Raw genomic sequence first — 17,466 nt, 5'->3', positions numbered from 1 at the left:
TCCAATGATTACAATTTGGAAGTTATATTCGGCGGATAGAAGTTCTATGTTGGACAACGTAGGAGTATCTTGTCCGGTAAACGTTTGAAAAATAAGCCAGTTTCGTCAGTATTAAAAATGTCTTGGGCATCATAGTTTTCAAAGTCTTCAATTTACCATGTCGATCTAAGCAAACTGCATTTCTCTTTTTGAAATGTGTCAACCACCGTTCACTTGCCACAAAGTTATTAATGCTTAGAGTAGACGCAAACTCTTTTGCTTTTTCCTTTAACAAGTTTCCGCTAATAGACACTTTTTGTCCTCTACACTGTCTTAGCCAAGTGACCAGCTAGGCTAGAATAAGTAAATGTTAAAAATTAACAATATATTTGTAGGAACATTATTGCAGATATCATATTACGCATTTTGTTTAGACAATAAAATAAGAATAAACATTTATTTTATATCTAAAGAGTAGAAAATAATATTCAATTATAAAATTACTGGTAAGTGTTACATATTAGTACTTTTTAGAATAAATTTGGTATAGACTATTCCACAGTGCGACTGGTTCAATAATATTAATAATAATAATAAAACAATTTAGTTCAGGTTAATGAAAAACAAAAGAGAAAATTTCATTTATATTGGAAGAACTTTTTCAAATTATTTACGGAATTATTAAGAGTTTATTTAATTGAACTGATTTCAAATGTTAAAATTAAAAAAATATTTTAATTAAACACAAATGTTGTATTTAAATTAAATATTAAACGATAATACTAATAATAATAATAATAATCACTACTTCATCATTGGATAAAAAAGAACATTTATAAGGAAATATTGAAAATAGTTATGCCTTTAAAGTGGAAGAATAATGATCCAAAACACAGAGCTCTTTGAAAAAATTCTATTGAATTTTTTCATTTCTTTTCATAATTTTGTTCTTATTACAATTTACTATCGAGTATTAATATTTTTCAACGAATTTATTTACAAATAAGAAACATTATTTTTTATGAAATAGTTAATCAATAATCTCAAAATTCATGACTTAAATGGATTAATATAAAATTTTTATTAAAAACCATTTAAATCAGTACGCATAGGGATTCGAAATGTTTAGAGTAATATATTAACCATAAGAGACCTTTTTTGTAGTACGTTTAATTTCCTACAAAGATATATGTATGTTGTACATCTTATTTATTTATCTACGAGTTATAGAGTTTAGAAATAAAAAAAAAATTGTTAAATTTTCTCGTTTTTCTTAAATTACTTTAAACCTTTGTAATATTTATAAATTAACAAATGTTATGTGCATATTAGTTTCTTAAAACAAAATTTTTATTAAGAACAATTCAAATAATTCATAGTTTGAAAATGGGTCTGATTAATAGAAAAGTTATATTATAAAATTATTTTTTATAACGAAAATATCGACTGAATTTCGTGATTTAAATATTTATACATTAATTTCAAATTATATTCCTAAGTTTATGTAATGCTATAACAACAGTTGTTTATTTCGCGGCTGATATAAACATGTGAGTCCCCGGTCCACGGCAGTTACGCTTCGACTCAGAAGCGGAACCGTGCCGAGTCCAAAGGTATAACGAAAATAACCAGTTCACAGAAAGTCGGTTTGCTGAATGGCCACACTGGTTCGGACTGTTAATTAACTGTCAATTTGGGGCACTCCGTATATATTAAAGTAATAGATTGGTTAACTAAATATATATTTATTGTTATTTTAGATACAAAAACATATAAACTTAACCAAATATAAGTAAAAAGAACAGCACAACAATATTACAACTATTCAACAATAAACATTTTAATAAATCAATATTTTTAGTATCCATAATATATTATTAATGTAAAACATTTTATATGTAAATATGAAATTAATATTTTTTGTTATTTAAATAGGTAAATTGTAAACATAATTGAACAAGACTGTTTTTTTAATAAATAAAATTCATAATTATATATTATATAAACAATAAGTTCGCATAAAAATATGTTTTTATGTACAATAAATATGAACTTAAATAATATGAGCGTAAATAACAACAACGATATTAAATGAAAGACAAAAACAATAATTTTAGCAAATATGTAAAAAGTATAATTGACATAGATTTAAGAAATAAAGGATTTCATGAAAAATAGACTTTCTGCGTGTAAATGGTGCACCCGAAAAAAATGTACGTATATATATATATATGTATATGTTGCAGTATGAAAATAACTATGTAACATTTATCAATTTATCAACAACAACCCCGAAAAATCCTTGTATGTACAATTCCGAAAAGTTGAACACATTAATTTTGAAAATGTCGAACCCTATTCACCGATTCACCGACAAAATAATACTGTTAGTAAGCCGAAAGAACGAAATCAGGTACGTGAACTGTTAGCACTGCAAACTCATATTAATCGCCCGCATCAGAGTCTGTTCCTCGTCCTCTTCGGGACTACTGTTCCCACCCTCCAGACTCAATCGCAGAGCCTCCTGCAGTTCCGCGTCCGCGTCCGCATCCGTCTCCGTTTCCGCTTCGACGGCGTCAGGTTCGACATCTTGCAAGCTCAGCTTCAGAGCAGCCTGCAAGTCGGGATCGTTTTGGCCCGAGTCGCTGCGTTTGGTTTGCGGACGGTGTGTTTTCGTCGATATTGGATTAATTTTCAGGATTTCGTCCGCCGTGCACTCGGGAAACTCCCCGAACACCACGAAGATCGAGTAACCCTCGTTGATGAGTTGGGCCAGGAACAGGGACAGATACGTGTCGGATATGAGCTCGGGTTTCGACAGCAACGAATTCAGATTGAACCACTGTTTGGCTATCCGCCTGATCGTCAGCCAGTGGTCTCTGTAGTTGCAGATGAACGCTTTCATGGCTCCAGGATTGGTTTTCGCAGTTCGCACTCTCTCGTCCGTACTGGTGTAAGGCACTAGTTCCAGACCCCAAACTTGCAGTGCGCTGCTTATCACCTGCACCGAAAAATAACCGCTGTCGTCCATGTTGCCAGACGGTTGCGCTAGGAATTTCTTGTACTCCTCGCTATCTACCCCGCATTCGGCCATCCGTTCCCGCTCTTCCTCGTCCAGTTTGCCGGCCAGGGTGCTCAGATCTACCGGCGTAAAGTACGGTCCTTGCAAGAGGGAGTTGAGGCAATGCTGGGCGCATAATGAACCTTCTTGCTGTAACGATGGTAACACTAGTTACACCAAAAAACACATCTTTGCATATATTTGTTTGTTTTATTTGAATTAATTGCAGTTAGTGTATAAAATAAATGCGTTATATTATACCATGGACGTATATGATCAGTTTTCTGTTATTTTTAGTTAGAATATATGGAAATGTGGAAAATAAGTTAACTTTTTTTGGATTTAATTACTCTTTCCTAGTCACTGATTTATATTAGTGTATGAATTAAAATGTTCATGTACTTTTCTTGTATAATTAAAAATGACTCTGCATATTCCTACAAAATCTTATTTATAGACAAATGGTACTCCAAATTGAATAAGTACAAATTTTTGTAGAGAATTTATTCATATATTGTATCTGAAATTTATCAAAATCTTCAACCTAGTGTAATGGGGTTATGTAGATTCCTCTTTCCTAGTCACTGATTTATATTAGTGTATAATGAATTAAAATGTTCATCTAGTTTTCTTGTATAATTAAAAATATCTCAAGCATATTCCCACAAAATATATTTTATTTGTAGACAAATTGTACTCCAAATTGAACGTACAATTTTTTGGGGGATATTTCAAAAACGGATGATAATTTTGTAAAACAAAAAATACATACGAATTATATAGAAAATTTTACTGTAGAAAATTAATTTTTCGTACATTGTATCTGAAATTTATCAAAATCTTCAACCTAATGAAATGGGGTTATGTAGTTTTAGTAGTCTTTATTTTTGATTACCTTCTCGTGGAATATCGACTCCATTGTGTTTTATCGCAATCGCAACTCCGGGACCAAACCGACCCAATTCATAATTACAACATGAAAACTTTATCGAATCGTATTATTAATCATTAATTGCGAATGTAAAAACAGAAAATGTCATAGGAAGTTTGATGGGTGCGAGGGCGCCACCGTAGCGCCTGGCCAAGATCATTTGTTTTCCTCCAGCATGTTGACATTCAACATGGCGGCATGTCGTCAGTGCTGTGCTGTGTCGTGGTGAGTAGATTTAAACATAGATTTAACAATCCGTAGTTCGATTCCGTGCCCGAAATGCCCGCAAACTCCATCCTTGAACCCCAATCTGCGTTGCAATCGTAAAAATCGCCGTCCGCTTCGCGATTTACTTGCGGAAATTGACGTTTAATGTGTGCGTTAACCCTTTTAAACATGTCTTTTGTGCCGCCGAATCTACGCAGTTCGCATTTCAGATTACCAATTCGATGTTCAATGTAGATTGTCTAGTTTCGAAAACGGTTCAACTAATTTTAATTATGCAGATACTTGGATCTTTGATTGTGTCCCTTTTGTGAGCGAATCAATAATCTGACCGTTGTAGTTATCCCCTTGCCCTAAATGCACACGTTACGTTATTTTCCCGGCCGATTTTCATTCATTTTTCCTTTATTTTTGCTTAGATTCGGTTTAAAAGTGACTAATTCACGTGTTTGGTCGTATCAAAAATAGAAATAAAGCCAACAAAACAGGCATCTCTTTGTGCCAGCCGAAAAATTGCCGAAATCATTCAAAATTCGCTGTAAAATCATTAAAAGTCTCAAAGAAAAAACTCCTACGACGTTTTCTTATAATAAATGCAACAAAAAAATAATCAGTTTTTTATGCAGCAATTGAATTTAAAGCGAAAACAGCGTGTAACATTAAACCAACACTCTTTAATAATACTAACTAATAAATTACGGTTATTGTTGTTTTTGTACCGGTGTCAGTCTTTATGTTTGATTTGTTCATTTTTGGCTGGTTTCAAATTAACTTCTATGGGGTCGATATATTTAGAATATCATTGTTGTTAATCTAACCTAACTTCGTTATCTTTGTAAATTTGTATATTTGTTTAATGTTCTGCGGAAAATGTTGTTTTGATCATTATTTTAATGTAAAATTAAATATTTGTGGGGAATAGCTTATTTAATTAATGTTTCTACGTTTTCAAATTTTAAAATGTGTGTAATATTTTGTAGCAACTTTGTTTTCCAAAGTATTTTAGGATATTTTATGCCATTTTGGTACCTCGTGGTCTGGAGTTAAAAATTCACCAACATCTTTTGAATTAAATTAAACATGAATAAATTATAAATTTTGGAAACACATTTGGAAAATTCTAGATAAGTATCTGAACTTATTATATGGGTCATGCTATTTGGTATTTTAGAAAAATTAATAAAAATGTTTCATGTTTGAGAATTTTATAAAATATTAAAGAAATTATTAAAATGACGAAATATTTTAAATTTATTATTTTTTGTCTAAATTCTTGTAATAAAATCATGATGAAAGTTTACTCTTAATAAAATAAGTATTATTTATCTGATATCACCAATATCTTTTTTAATTAAATTAAACATAAATAAATTATAAATTTTGAAAAGCCACGTTCGAAAATTCTAGATAAGTATTTGAAATTATTATTTATGGGCCATGCTTTTCATATTTTAGAGAAATTAATAAAATATTTTCATTTTTGAGAATTTTACAAACTGCTTAAGAAATTATTAAAATGACGAAGAAATGGTTTTTGACTTCTTGCGTTTTTATTAATATGTAATTTTTTCTTAATCATTCCTTCAGTAAGGAATATAATTTATATCAAATATTTTTAATAATTAGATTTTAATTATTATAACATAGAACCCCAATTCGAATTAAGACACAATAGAATTTTGTGGGGTGTATAAAATGTTTATAGAAATAAAATTGAGGAATTAGTATAAACTGCATGTGGATTGAGTATCTTTATTTTCAATATCAGATACGTTTGTTTATTATGCTTTCGATTAACACATGTCGATTTCGATGTTTAATAAATACAGTGTGAAAGTAATCGAAAGTCGCCACTATTCTATTATTAATTGATCTCCTCCGTTTCGTATTTAACATCGATACTGCTAATTACAATTATTAGTTTTATTATCTCTTTTCTATTTTCAAACTAACTGAGTATGTGTATGTAAATTTGTAACTTTAGAAACGTTTAATAAATACATGTATGAGTGTGTGTGTGTGTGTGATTTGATACATAATCTTAATAATTTTTATGTTTAGTTTAGGTTATTATTAGAAGAACTGTAATATTGATGAAGCAATCAATCTGCTCGATTTAGTGGATTTTACGATGCAAAAATACATTCTAGTTGTTGTGAGTGCGTCAAATTATGAACAATCAACTATTCTATTGCTGAAACCCATTTAATAATAAACGTGATAGTAATAATTTATTTAATCATTGTTTGAGCTGATGCACAATGTTCATTCAAGCTCTTGTTTACATCCATTACAAAATGCTGGACACGACGTTTAATTTGTTTTCTTCAACACCTCCCAATACTAATAAGTTTTTGTTGTAAACTGCCTATTTAATAATTCACGTATTGTTGCAGCTTGTGTAACTAAGAACTTCAAAATTTAGCATAGAAGAAAAAGAGGATATCGCGTAAAATTGCAAGTAAAAAATACAAAAGAGAAGAGAATAGAAGAGTTAGACGAAGCAAATATATAGACAGATAGGTAAATATTGAATCAGCGAATCAAAGTAGGACCCGGTCTGTGAGTGAGACAGGCTTAACAGACAGATTAGTGAGAGAGGGAGAGAGAGCGGAGAGAGGAGAGATACAGATACAGATATACAGAGATTGAGAGACGACGAAATTATGAGCATCAAGAGCACAATCGCACCCAGCACGCATTGAGGACATCTGAGGATTTTTTTAATTTAATTTTTCCCTTTCAAATTACAAATTTTGAGTGACTGTGGATTGTAATTTTTTATACGAAAGAAAACACTATCGGCTTGTTTATTTTCAAATAACCCCCAACTTAGCCCCCCCCCTGTGAATTTGTTGAATTATTAAACTTGTATATTGTGAATTGATTTTCCGAAGACTCGAGAGTAATTTTATTGAAAAAGCGAAAGTGAGAAAGGGAGAGAGAGAGGAGCACCCAATTTTTCGGCTGCCATAATCGACTTTTTGCGGGGTGTATGCCGCACACTGCGCATATACCACAAACCATTCTGTGATATTCACTACACTTAAGAAACGATATAAACATTTTAAATAAAAAGAAGCAAACAAACATTGAAAGTGAAAGAGACGAAGGAGAAGAAGTAAACAGGCGATCTGCAGTTGAGCAATTAAGTGCAGAAGCAGGAAGACAAGACGAAAACAGTGTATGGACAGCAATCCTCAGTGGAATAACTTCCAGCCGCCCCAAGACACCATGAATCAAGACTCAGCAATCATCGATTACAAATCTATGACCAACAATGGTAATGGGAATTTACTTATTCATCAATAGTTTATCCATATCTAATTGTTGGTCTTTCAGGAAAATCGCCTCAACAATTCAATTTCAACCGTTCAACCTCGGGTTCACGCTTCGGTCAAGACTTCCCGCTTCTCCAGGACAAGTCGTCTACTTACAGCGGAGGCGGCGGCAGCGGAGGTGGCGGCGGTGGCGGCAACAACGGTTTGTACGCTTCGTCGTCTGCGACGAACGCGGCAGCCAACTCGTCCTCGTCCCGTTTCCCGCCCATCGGTACTTTCTCGCTCGACAACGTCTTCAACAGCAGCGGCGACAACAACGTATTGAACAACAGTACGGGGAGCGGCGCTGCAGGCGGAGGCGGGAGCAGTTTTTCGAATGGGAACGGCTCCTCGGCAGCCGCCTATAATGACGCCAACTCATCGAATCTGGGCACTAGAGAGACTGGCATTATCGAAAAGCTGCTGGTAAGTGGTAGTTATTACATCTAATAGTCAATGTCGCAAAATTTATATAGAATATTTAATTTACACAAATCTAGAAGTCTTTGTAAATGTATGTCGATTAGCTGTTGTTTCTGTAACCAAAACACAATTTATAATTAAACATATAAATAACCAGACATGTCACAAATGACAAACCAGGTACACACACTTTATGATTCCCAATTTTTTTTTTTTTTTTTAAACAAACGAAATAATATGAAATTTCCATTGTGAATTGAAAGTATTAATGTTTTCTTTGCAGCATTCATACGGATTTATTCAGTGCTGTGAGCGACAGGCTCGACTGTTCTTCCATTTCAGCCAGTTCAGTGGCAACATCGAGCATCTGAAAATCGGCGATCCGGTCGAATTTGAGATGACGTACGATAGAAGGACGGGCAAGCCGATCGCCAGTTCAGTCACGAAAATTGCGCCTGAAGTTGTAAGCATCTTCCATTTGTGTATCGCCATTATTTTATATATTTATTTCGACCGGGTTTAGGTGATGAGTGAGGAACGGGTGACCGGGACGGTGACGACGGAGGTAAGAGGCGAAGGTTCTGTGGGTGACACGACTGGAAGGATAAGCTACGAGAATCGAGGCGAGTGTTTTTTCCTTCCTTACACGAAGGACGATGTGGAGGGTAATGTGACGTTGCGAGCCGGCGACAAGGTTAGCTTTCAAATCGCCACAAATAACAGGTACGTAGCGGTTGGACGCAGACGTTATTCGTTACTAACAATGTGATTATCCAGGGGTAACTTGGGGGCATGTCACGTGCGTTTGGAGAATCCCGCGCATCCCGTCAAATATCAGGGCGTGGTGTGCTCGATGAAGGAAAGCTTTGGTTTCATCGAACGTGCGGACGTCGTCAAGGAAATCTTCTTCCATTTCAGCGAGGCGAAAACCAAGGAGGAATTGAGACTCGGCGACGATGTCGAGTTTATCATCCAGACTCGAAACGGCAAGGAGGTGGCGTGCAACATTACACGTCTACCTCCTGGCACGGTCATCTTTGAAGACCTCAAGCCGGAGATTCTCAAAGGTCAGGTGCTCAAACCTTTGGATCGGGGACCGAATGCGCGTCATCAAACTGACGCCCTTCCTGGACGCATACGGTACAGGTAATTAATTGGCTTGAAATTAATATTTTCATTTATATTTATCAACTGCCGTGTTTCGTAGGGCTCCAGACCACTCCGAAGTGGAGATTTCTTTCGGAGATAAAGATCAAAAGCGGGACTTTACGTTGAAACATGGGGACTGGGTACAATTTAAAATTGCAACCGACAGAAGAGACGGATTGAACAGGGCGACGCATATCTCACTGCTAGACGAGAGTTTCCTAGTTTCTGGGGAAAAACGAGAACAAGGTACGGTTGCGTCAGTGAAGGAGGGATTCGGTTTTCTGCGCTGTGTAGAAAGAGAACCGCGTCTCTTTTTCCACTTCAACGAGATCCTGGATGTGGATCGAGAGGTTCAGGTCGGCGATGAGTTCGCCTTCACCGTCGTGCAAGATCAGACGACCCTCTACACGAACAGTCGACAGAGCGCCATACGGATGAAGTGGCTACCGCCGGGTACGGTTCGATTTGAAGTACGCGTCGAGGAGGATTTGTCCGGCGTCGTCACCAAAGAGATTCAGCCCAATTGGTCCACCAGAAGTCCGGTGAAGACCCAAAACGGATTCGAGGGAGCCCAAGCGGAGTCTGGTATTATCACGTACCAGTTCTATAATACCAAGAAAACTATTCCATACTACGCGAAGGACTGCGACATTAAGAACTTCCCACGCGTCGGCGACAAGGTGCAATTCAACATCAATCAGGTCAAGAGGAACAAAGAGATGATCGCTGTCGACATCAAAATCACCCAACCATCCACCGCACAAACTAACGGTATCAAGAACAACGTCGTGAGGACTAATGGTCAGGTCTATCAAGGATTCATCGCTGCACTTAAAGACGGATTCGGTTTCATCGAAACAATTCAACACGACAAAGAAGTTTTCTTTCACTTCAGGTAACCCTATTACGTTTCTGGTTACATAACAATAAATATGACAAATTTAACCATTTCCTTGTTTTATATTTTATTATTTTTAATTTACAGCAATTTCGAGGGTGATTCGAACACCTTAGAACTGGGTCAAGAAGTCGAGTACAATGTAGGTGTACGTGGCGGCAGTTCCGGATCATGTTCCTCTGCCGAGAACGTGAAAATCGTACCGAAGGGCACGATCACCCTGCCCGCAGTGACCGGTGACGTTCTTGACGGCACCGTTGTCAGACCGCTGAGGTCCGTCAATCCAGATCAGACGGACTATTCCGGATTGATTCGTATTAAGAGTGAGAATCCCGACGACAAACCGGTAAATACCTGTCATATGCTCTAAACTTGTTCAGTGTTTATTTATCATTGGTTTTTTCTGTAGGTGGAGTACGAATTCGGCATCATGGGACTAGCGAACAAGCGCGAGCTGTTGCAGGTGGGTGACCAGGTGCAGCTGCAGGTGGACTCGACGGGTCGCGCCGCCAACATACAGGCTGTGCGTAAGAAATTACGTGCCACTGTCGACGCGATCAAAGGCCAGTTCGGATTTCTCGCGTACGAGGTCGAGGAGGGCAAGAAATTATTCTTTCATATGACGGAAGTCAAGGATGGTGTGAGTCTGCAGGTGGGCGATACTGTCCAGTTTGTGCTGGTGACGAACCAGCGTAGCGGCAAGTCGGCAGCTTGCGGAATCACCAAAGTCAGGTACATCATTGGCGCCTTCCTCTAACGTTCGAACTCCTGGATTAATTGTTTGATTTATTTTGACAGCGACGTTCAGACCAGACCCGAACGATTGATAAGCAGACTGCGCACGATCTCGTTGGATGACACGGGACCGAAGTTGACTGTGCTTCGCCAGCCCAAAGGACCGGATGGTACGAGGGGCTTCGCCCCCGAAGCCAGGACGGAACGGTCGGCCGGAGGCACGGATGTCGACTAGCCATTTTTTTAGTCATTGGTCGAGTCATTTTCTTCACTCATATACGACATTTACGTTCATGCATACATACGAGAAACCGTAGCAACTAACTTACTCTTGTCTTAGCAGTGGAGTTAAAGGTATATAATGTATTTTATATTAAGTCTTATTACTACGTAAGATTGAACAATATTTATTAAAAACTACTATTGAGAAATTGCAATTTGTTGAATAAACTCTAGGCAAACAGACCCAATTTTCTTTTGGTTGTATACACACCGAATATATTAGTTGTAGCTAATGTTTATACGTGCGGTTCGCAGTTTTGCTGTGCTTGAAAAAAAAATACAAAAAAACACTGCTTGTAAACCAAAAAAAAAAAAAATTATAAAAAAATGATAATCCATGGACAAATATGATACAATGAATTTATTATTAGGATACAGTACATTAAGGTTTTAGGATATGAATATAGAGAAGACTGCATCCCCAAACTGTACATTATGATGATGACCTTTTGTAATTTTATTTAGGACTCCGATTTAGGTGTAATTAAATAGTTTGCAGTCGTGTGCAGTACCCGCAACAGCTTCTTTTGGTGTCAAACTTGAACTCTCACATATTTATATATACACATACATACATATACATGTAAAGGAATCCTTGCTTCGTACTCCTCTGTGATATGCGCTAATTGATTGAAAGTGGTAATATATGCAAACTTGGAAAGCCATAACATGTTTGCACTATGTGCTCGTTCGTTTTTGTTAAATTGTTGAAAGGCGAAATCAATCAATCAATTTATGGGGGTGGATTTCTGCTGTTCTGACTTTCCATATTGTATATACACGTCCTATTATATTAAATTTATTATGTAACGTTGTCAGCGAGAAATCTAGCTTTACTTTATTTACTGTAATGATTGTAGGTATTGTAGTTAGCGATTTATTTTATTTTTAGTAATTTATTTGTAATTGGCATGTTGATGTGGGTACTGTGATGCAGTTTTTTGAGAATAACTACTACATATATAAATGTGGATTATCTTTCTATTTGTAAATTGTTTTTAATTTTCAAAGGAAGTAAATATATAAGTGAATACTATTATTTCAATTGTTTTATTTTTATTAACTTAACGTACACTTAATTGCTATGACACAGTCACAAATCAATCCTCTATATCACTATGCACTCGTAGGGGAAGTCGCCTATTCTGCCATGACCCGGAATTGGACACGCTGAAAATTACACACGACTAAATTAAAAACAAGGTAACCGACTATCGTTTATAATTAAAAATTACACAAGTCTATTTCCTTTTTGATAACCCCTGAACTCTGGTACAAACTAAAATAAACATTACAAAATTACAAACTGTTTATATATGTGTATATTGATAACAATTTTTCCACTTCAACAAAACAACCATACAAAAAATTATAGTGTTATTATATTACTTACCTCTGGAACATCGGACACCAAAATAGCCGGTTCCTTCGCACCTGCATTTGTATCCCGGTCGCTGGGTGGTTTGGGTGCATACGCCGCCGTGCAAACAGGGATTGTTGATGGTGCAAATGTCCTTTTTCTTACCTAAACCAACAGTCATTAAAGGGTTTTTAACAAATATCAAAATGTAAACCTCTGAGTGAATCCTGACATTCTTGCATGCTGTTATATACGTATTCGGACTGGCATCCCAATCCGCAAGCGCACACCTGGTTCCTGATTATACATCCCATCCTGGCCTGTCCCACTTCACATGCCTCGCAAACCAACAATCCTGAATCAATTTTATGCAAATTAATGTCGAATTATTAACTAATTTTTCTTTCATAGGGGATTTTGCCTTTATCCAAGACTGTGTTTGAGTAAGGAAATATTTTAATATAAAAGATTTGTCAAAAATTGGACTAAGTAATGATAATAATAACCACATACCGATAAGTATGAAAAGGATAAGTTTCGCTAGCATCTCTCCAACGGGACGAATCAGGAAACCATTCAATTAAAACGGAATAAAGGAATGGCACCCGACACACAGCGTCTTTGCTAGTTTCTTGACGACTAACTATCTCATTCGTATCTTGTCCGACACTATTTCGATAAGGATGTCGTTGGCCTCCGGCATCCCACTCTTTTTCTCTCATTATTATCTTAAACGTTTTTAAAAAGGGAGGAACCGATTCGAAACGGATGCACACCATTTGCACTCCATATGTTTTTAAATCTGAATTGACGAGAATAGATGGAATTTCCAAAAATATACTTCCAATTTAAGAATAATAAATTTAATTTAACCATCTAAAAATATGTGACCAAAAATGATTTAAATTTTAACATCCGTTCATTAACCAATTATTAAAAATTAAATAATAAATAAAGTGTGGCCCATTTAAAAGCCAGACACCTTCATAAAATTTTCGCCAAAAATCAAAGCTCAAAATAAACGGATATTTTTTATTTAATTGGTTATAAATGTTGAAAAATAAGATAATTTGTGCTATTTTTTGTAGTTTACATCATGGACTACTTAATAAAAAAATATAAATTCATAAGAAGAATATGATTTTTATTTTTTTTTTTCACAGAATTAATATTTTTTTATGAAATTCGGTAAATACCCATTCAGTGTATTTAACTCAGTAGTGTAATTTTATTTGTTATAAGAAATTTACTAGTATGGTTTATACAATTTTCATTTCAGTTTACTTCATGGACTACTTAATTAAAAAAATAAATTCATAAGAAAAATATGATTTTAGCCCAAAATCAAAGGCCTAATTAAACGGACATTTTTTATTTAATTAGTTGTAATTGTTGAAAAATAAGATAATTTGTGCTATTTTTGGCAGTTTACTTCATGTATTACTTAGTAAAAAAAAAAAAATTCATGAGAAGAATATGATTTTTAGTTTTTCTTCACAGAATTATGATTTTTTTTATGAAATTTAGTAAATACCCATTCAGGGTATTTAATTCAGTAGTGTAATTTGATTTCCTATAAAAACTTGTTAGTATGATTTTTTCGATTTTCATGCCTAAAAAATTGCACGTCGTTTTTTCGGTTTGTGCCAAGAGTTTATCTATAAGCACATATTTTCATACTTTACAGGGTGTGTCGCTTTCAAATCGACCACACTGTAGAACATTGATTTAATGAATGAAATAAATAATTAGGAAACAGGAACAATAGAATATTATTTTTTAATGTATAATGACTTTGTGACATTGTTGAGAAATAGCTAGTTAATAATCTTTTGTAAACAATTAGAATCGGTTTAATTGTTGAACTGTATAACCTTTTCAATTATATAAAAATCCCTTATCTTATTTAAATGAACATTAGATGTTTATGTTAACTGCAACAAAATGATATTAAAACCATTAACAATTAAATCACTTGAACGCTATTTATAACCCAATGTCAATTTGTATCAAATACGATATTTTTTGTTGAGCTCTCATTCAAGAGTTGTTTAAAGAAGCCATAATAATAATAATTGTGTAATATTAAAGTAAAGTCGAAAACGCAATATTATATTAAATTGGCTTGTTTATTAAGTTGTTTTCACGGAAATAAATATATATTATTCTGATATACGACGTTATACTTCCATAACATTTACTTGTGTAAAACTAAGAATATTAAAAAACAAATAATTCTGAAAAATATTTAATCATAACATATAATATTTATTTACAGTAACTATTAATTATTGGCAGTTCAAATATAAAAACAATTATTTTGACTTAATAATTATTGTTTAAACTTAAACCTAATACAATGATAAAATTTATAATCTAAAGTGGGACCTGTAATCCCTTCGGCTGGGAATCATTCCTACATTTCTCAGTCTCCGGACAGCTTCCCTTAAATGTTTTGGTTGCAATGGCCCAGTATCTCCTGTTTCTTCCATAACATCCAAGCCTAATATTCAGCAAAAATTAGTAAACAAAATATTATTGTAGGATTTTAATGTTATACCTTCTTCCACAACTTCCCCAACAAAAACTTTTGCAATTCCAGCCATTGCAATGACAACATTTTGTGATACAGAACAACCTGTAATTGTTTGCATTAATCTTTTAATTGCCGCCTTTGGAAATGCAGATCTTCTGTACATTTCGTATCTATCAAGTTGATCTTCTGTAAAATTTGACACTAGAACTCTAAAATAAAAACAAAAGTTATTAGTTTTATTTCAATTTAACAGTTTAATTAACAAACAAGCACTCACTGCATCTTTTCTCTCTCCTCTTCCTCAAGTTCCTTTTTGCTCTTTATTTCTTTTTTGGGTTTAACAGGTGACTGGCTGCCCGACGCGGTCGAAATTTGCGGTAAGATGATATCATTAGACAAATCCAAATTTTCATCTTTATCACCTTTACTTTCTTGTGAGGAGAAACTTAAATCGTGATCGAAAATTTCAGGTTTCACCTCCTCATTAGTCGACATGTAATCATCTTCGTCGTCGGAGTGTCCGCCGTTCAGTTCATATTTGAGGTGCTCCAGCGCACGTTCGTTCATTTCATCTTTAACTAGTATGTCCATTTTTACGATTTCAACATAAAATATAAAGTAATGAATTGAGCACAAGCTCGAAAAATAATCAAAATCACTCTGTAGGCTAAGGTTATGTGTTTTGTAATGCTTAAATTCTAATCTGTATTCACAAACTACCTGGAAAAGGTTTTGTTGTTATTTATGTTTAATAACGTCCACTTATAAGCAATCATCAACCTGTCATTTACATATGTTTTTATAGAGTTCTGCAATTTTACATGTTGTTACATGTTTGTAAAAAATAATAATAATGGTTCAACAATTATTATTTTATAGAATAAATATGTCAAGGTCATAATTTTTAACATAAAAAACTTATAAATAATTTCGTTTGATAAATATCAATGATGAAGTAATAGTGGTTGTCTATATTCTAATATATTTTAAAAATATTAAATTATTAAATACCAATTTTGTTATCAATTTTGTTATCAAATGTTTGCTGTTCTATTGATTACATTATAAATAAGAACATTAATGTTATTTCCTGTTTATAAAAATGTAAGAAAATTGTTACTTGGTGGCACTAACTGGCGGCATTACTCCGCACCCGATAGTTGCGAAATAATCCGCGGAGCTGGCGTCGAATTTCCAGTCAATATATCACATTAATACTTTGACAATAATTTTGTTTGTTGTTCACGAAATTAACTAAAAACATAATCGTAAACAAGTTTATTTCATGTGTGTCTGGAGTTGCGTGTCGCGTTGATTAAACCGCGTGTTTGTGTTGTCGAGGTGATCGTATAAACTTGCCCAATTTTTTGTTTTTATTGGCTGAGTACTGTTAATTTGTATTTAGTTGTTTTATTGTTTATATTGTGCATGTAAACCATGCAAATGTGAATAATACATCTTTACATCGTTCATCTTTTGTTGTAAGTACGATTGTTGTGCAAATTAACGTTGTGAGATTTGTTGGTGGTAATGTCCTTTGTACAACAAGTTAATAGATGATTCAGTCATTTTTGGTATTTTTATATGGAACTCCTTTGTTTTGATTGCAGACTGATAAAACTGCTAAAACAAACACAATATGTTTATATTTGATTTTGGAGCAATGACTCATTTTAATTGTTTGTTCTTCCGTCCATGGTTTTAAAAGTTTATCAACAATAGTACTAATCGCAATAGTAGTAAAATGCTACGTATTGTCGCATTTATTTTCACATTTGTCGGATATGAAGACAAAGAGCAAAATCGTTACTCCCACATCTTGAGAGGAGAACAACTCTTCTCCGTTTCGAAAACCCGTTATTACCGGAACTTTTCGTTCATATTAACGTTCACGAACCGGGTTCACATGAATTTATTGTGTTCTTGCACTCGTTCGTTTCATGCCGATGGCATTCAATGGTTTGTTATGGTTTCAATCCAATTGGAATGTTCCAACTGGATTTAATCACGACAATTATGGAATTTAATCGATGAATTGTAAATCCGAATGTTTTTCAGTTAATTTTTATGTTTGTTATCGTAAAAACTCATTGCAATATGCAAAAAATAATGCTGATTTAAATAAATGTTATAATTTATATCCTTGTTAAACATTTAATAAGTAAAATTTGCCTTTTCAATAACTAATTTACGAAAGTTAACTAAAGAAACGGTTTTATAAATGGTGTAAAAAATATGGAGAATAATAAGATTAAATTAAAATCTGACTCATTTATTGCAACATAATTTCGATTCTGACAAATTGTCAATGAGTTTGATTAAATATTAATTACAATTGATATGTAATGTATAATAACGTTTTTTTATGATTTAGGAGCGTCGAAAAAGGTTCAATCGGGCCCTGAATCGTTGGATGGGGCTTGTTGTGCCCCTATTTTCTTGCGCTGGCTCCCACCTCAACTACCACCATTACCCCGCTAAATTCAGAAGGTAACTTAATAATTTATTTGTTGGTTCACTTTTTGATAGGCTTAACAATTAGATTGTAGTGTTCATACTTCTCGAAA

At 34.3% G+C, this 17,466-nt stretch overlaps 5 protein-coding genes across 7 annotated transcripts in view; 2 read left to right on the top strand and 3 right to left on the bottom strand.

Moving 5' to 3' along the window:
* Nucleotides 1-1,704: 1,704 nt before the first annotated feature.
* LOC109599025 (ataxin-3-like) lies at nt 1,705-4,099 on the bottom strand. 2 transcript variants are annotated; one of them, XM_020014960.2, is made up of 2 exons: nt 3,936-4,099; nt 1,705-3,190 (listed from the first exon to the last, which is right to left on the bottom strand). In XM_020014960.2, the coding sequence occupies exons 1-2, from the start codon at nt 3,957-3,959 to the stop codon at nt 2,405-2,407; spliced, it is 810 nt and encodes a 269-aa protein (XP_019870519.1). In that variant the 5' UTR covers nt 3,960-4,099; the 3' UTR covers nt 1,705-2,404. The 2 variants fall into 2 exon arrangements, with proteins under 2 accessions (XP_019870519.1, XP_049819599.1); XM_049963642.1 differs by having other exon boundaries at nt 1,705-3,207; nt 3,936-4,057.
* Nucleotides 4,100-4,115: 16 nt separating this feature from the next.
* On the top strand, nt 4,116-12,042 carry LOC109599032 (cold shock domain-containing protein E1). The gene is made up of 10 exons (XM_020014967.2): nt 4,116-4,196; nt 6,593-7,479; nt 7,539-7,942; nt 8,223-8,402; nt 8,463-8,662; nt 8,717-9,085; nt 9,147-9,983; nt 10,074-10,332; nt 10,396-10,718; nt 10,785-12,042. The coding sequence occupies exons 2-10, from the start codon at nt 7,383-7,385 to the stop codon at nt 10,954-10,956; spliced, it is 2,841 nt and encodes a 946-aa protein (XP_019870526.1). The 5' UTR covers nt 4,116-4,196; nt 6,593-7,382; the 3' UTR covers nt 10,957-12,042.
* LOC109599031 (protein crumbs) lies at nt 12,038-13,026 on the bottom strand. Its single transcript, XM_020014966.2, has 4 exons — nt 12,877-13,026; nt 12,578-12,718; nt 12,397-12,528; nt 12,038-12,173 (listed from the first exon to the last, which is right to left on the bottom strand). Exons 1-4 carry the CDS (start codon nt 12,908-12,910, stop codon nt 12,112-12,114), a joined length of 369 nt encoding a protein of 122 aa, XP_019870525.1. The 5' UTR covers nt 12,911-13,026; the 3' UTR covers nt 12,038-12,111.
* A 1,569-nt stretch (nt 13,027-14,595) lies between these two features.
* Nucleotides 14,596-15,743, bottom strand: LOC109599028 (transcription initiation factor TFIID subunit 11). Of its 2 annotated transcripts, XM_020014963.2 has the most exons (4): nt 15,680-15,743; nt 15,177-15,619; nt 14,924-15,108; nt 14,596-14,866 (listed from the first exon to the last, which is right to left on the bottom strand). In XM_020014963.2, exons 2-4 carry the CDS (start codon nt 15,488-15,490, stop codon nt 14,733-14,735), a joined length of 633 nt encoding a protein of 210 aa, XP_019870522.1. In that variant the 5' UTR covers nt 15,491-15,619; nt 15,680-15,743; the 3' UTR covers nt 14,596-14,732. The 2 variants fall into 2 exon arrangements, with proteins under 2 accessions (XP_019870522.1, XP_019870521.1); XM_020014962.2 differs by lacking the exon at nt 15,680-15,743 and having other exon boundaries at nt 15,177-15,660.
* A 346-nt stretch (nt 15,744-16,089) lies between these two features.
* LOC109599029 (serine/threonine-protein kinase tricornered) overlaps nt 16,090-17,466 on the top strand; it is a 45,670-nt gene continuing 44,293 nt past the window's right edge. Inside the window, exons 1-2 of the mRNA XM_049962405.1 lie at nt 16,090-16,380; nt 17,274-17,389. The gene's annotated coding sequence lies outside the window, so the exon portion shown is untranslated. The remainder of the gene's footprint in view (nt 16,381-17,273; nt 17,390-17,466) is intronic.

The sequence above is a fragment of the Aethina tumida genome, chromosome 2 (genome assembly GCF_024364675.1).
Source record: "Aethina tumida isolate Nest 87 chromosome 2, icAetTumi1.1, whole genome shotgun sequence".
Taxonomy (NCBI): domain Eukaryota; kingdom Metazoa; phylum Arthropoda; class Insecta; order Coleoptera; family Nitidulidae; genus Aethina; species Aethina tumida.
This window is presented reverse-complemented; position numbering and strand designations above follow the sequence as displayed.

What these genes read in the sequence shown, in the direction of transcription:
- LOC109599031 (XM_020014966.2), bottom strand. Translation starts at nt 12,910, where the DNA reads ATGCTAGCGAAACTTATCCTTTTCATACTTATCG. An exon ending in TATCCTTTTCATACTTATCG is followed by an intron (nt 12,719 to 12,876) that starts GTATGTGGTTAT and finishes AAATTGATTCAG; the next exon opens with GATTGTTGGTTTGCGAGGCA. An exon ending in TGGTGTCCGATGTTCCAGAG is followed by an intron (nt 12,174 to 12,396) that starts GTAAGTAATATA and finishes TGTAATTTTCAG; the next exon opens with CGTGTCCAATTCCGGGTCAT.
- LOC109599025 (XM_020014960.2), bottom strand. Translation starts at nt 3,959, where the DNA reads ATGGAGTCGATATTCCACGAGAAG. An exon ending in AGTCGATATTCCACGAGAAG is followed by an intron (nt 3,191 to 3,935) that starts GTAATCAAAAAT and finishes CCATCGTTACAG; the next exon opens with CAAGAAGGTTCATTATGCGC.
- LOC109599032 (XM_020014967.2), top strand. Translation starts at nt 7,383, where the DNA reads ATGGACAGCAATCCTCAGTGGAATAACTTCCAGCCGCCCCAAGACACC. An exon ending in CAAATCTATGACCAACAATG is followed by an intron (nt 7,480 to 7,538) that starts GTAATGGGAATT and finishes TTGGTCTTTCAG; the next exon opens with GAAAATCGCCTCAACAATTC. An exon ending in GAAGTTTTCTTTCACTTCAG is followed by an intron (nt 9,984 to 10,073) that starts GTAACCCTATTA and finishes TTTAATTTACAG; the next exon opens with CAATTTCGAGGGTGATTCGA.
- LOC109599028 (XM_020014963.2), bottom strand. Translation starts at nt 15,490, where the DNA reads ATGGACATACTAGTTAAAGATGAAATGAACGAACGTGCGCTGGAGCAC. An exon ending in GAGGAGAGAGAAAAGATGCA is followed by an intron (nt 15,109 to 15,176) that starts GTGAGTGCTTGT and finishes TTTTTATTTTAG; the next exon opens with AGTTCTAGTGTCAAATTTTA. An exon ending in TGGGGAAGTTGTGGAAGAAG is followed by an intron (nt 14,867 to 14,923) that starts GTATAACATTAA and finishes GCTGAATATTAG; the next exon opens with GCTTGGATGTTATGGAAGAA.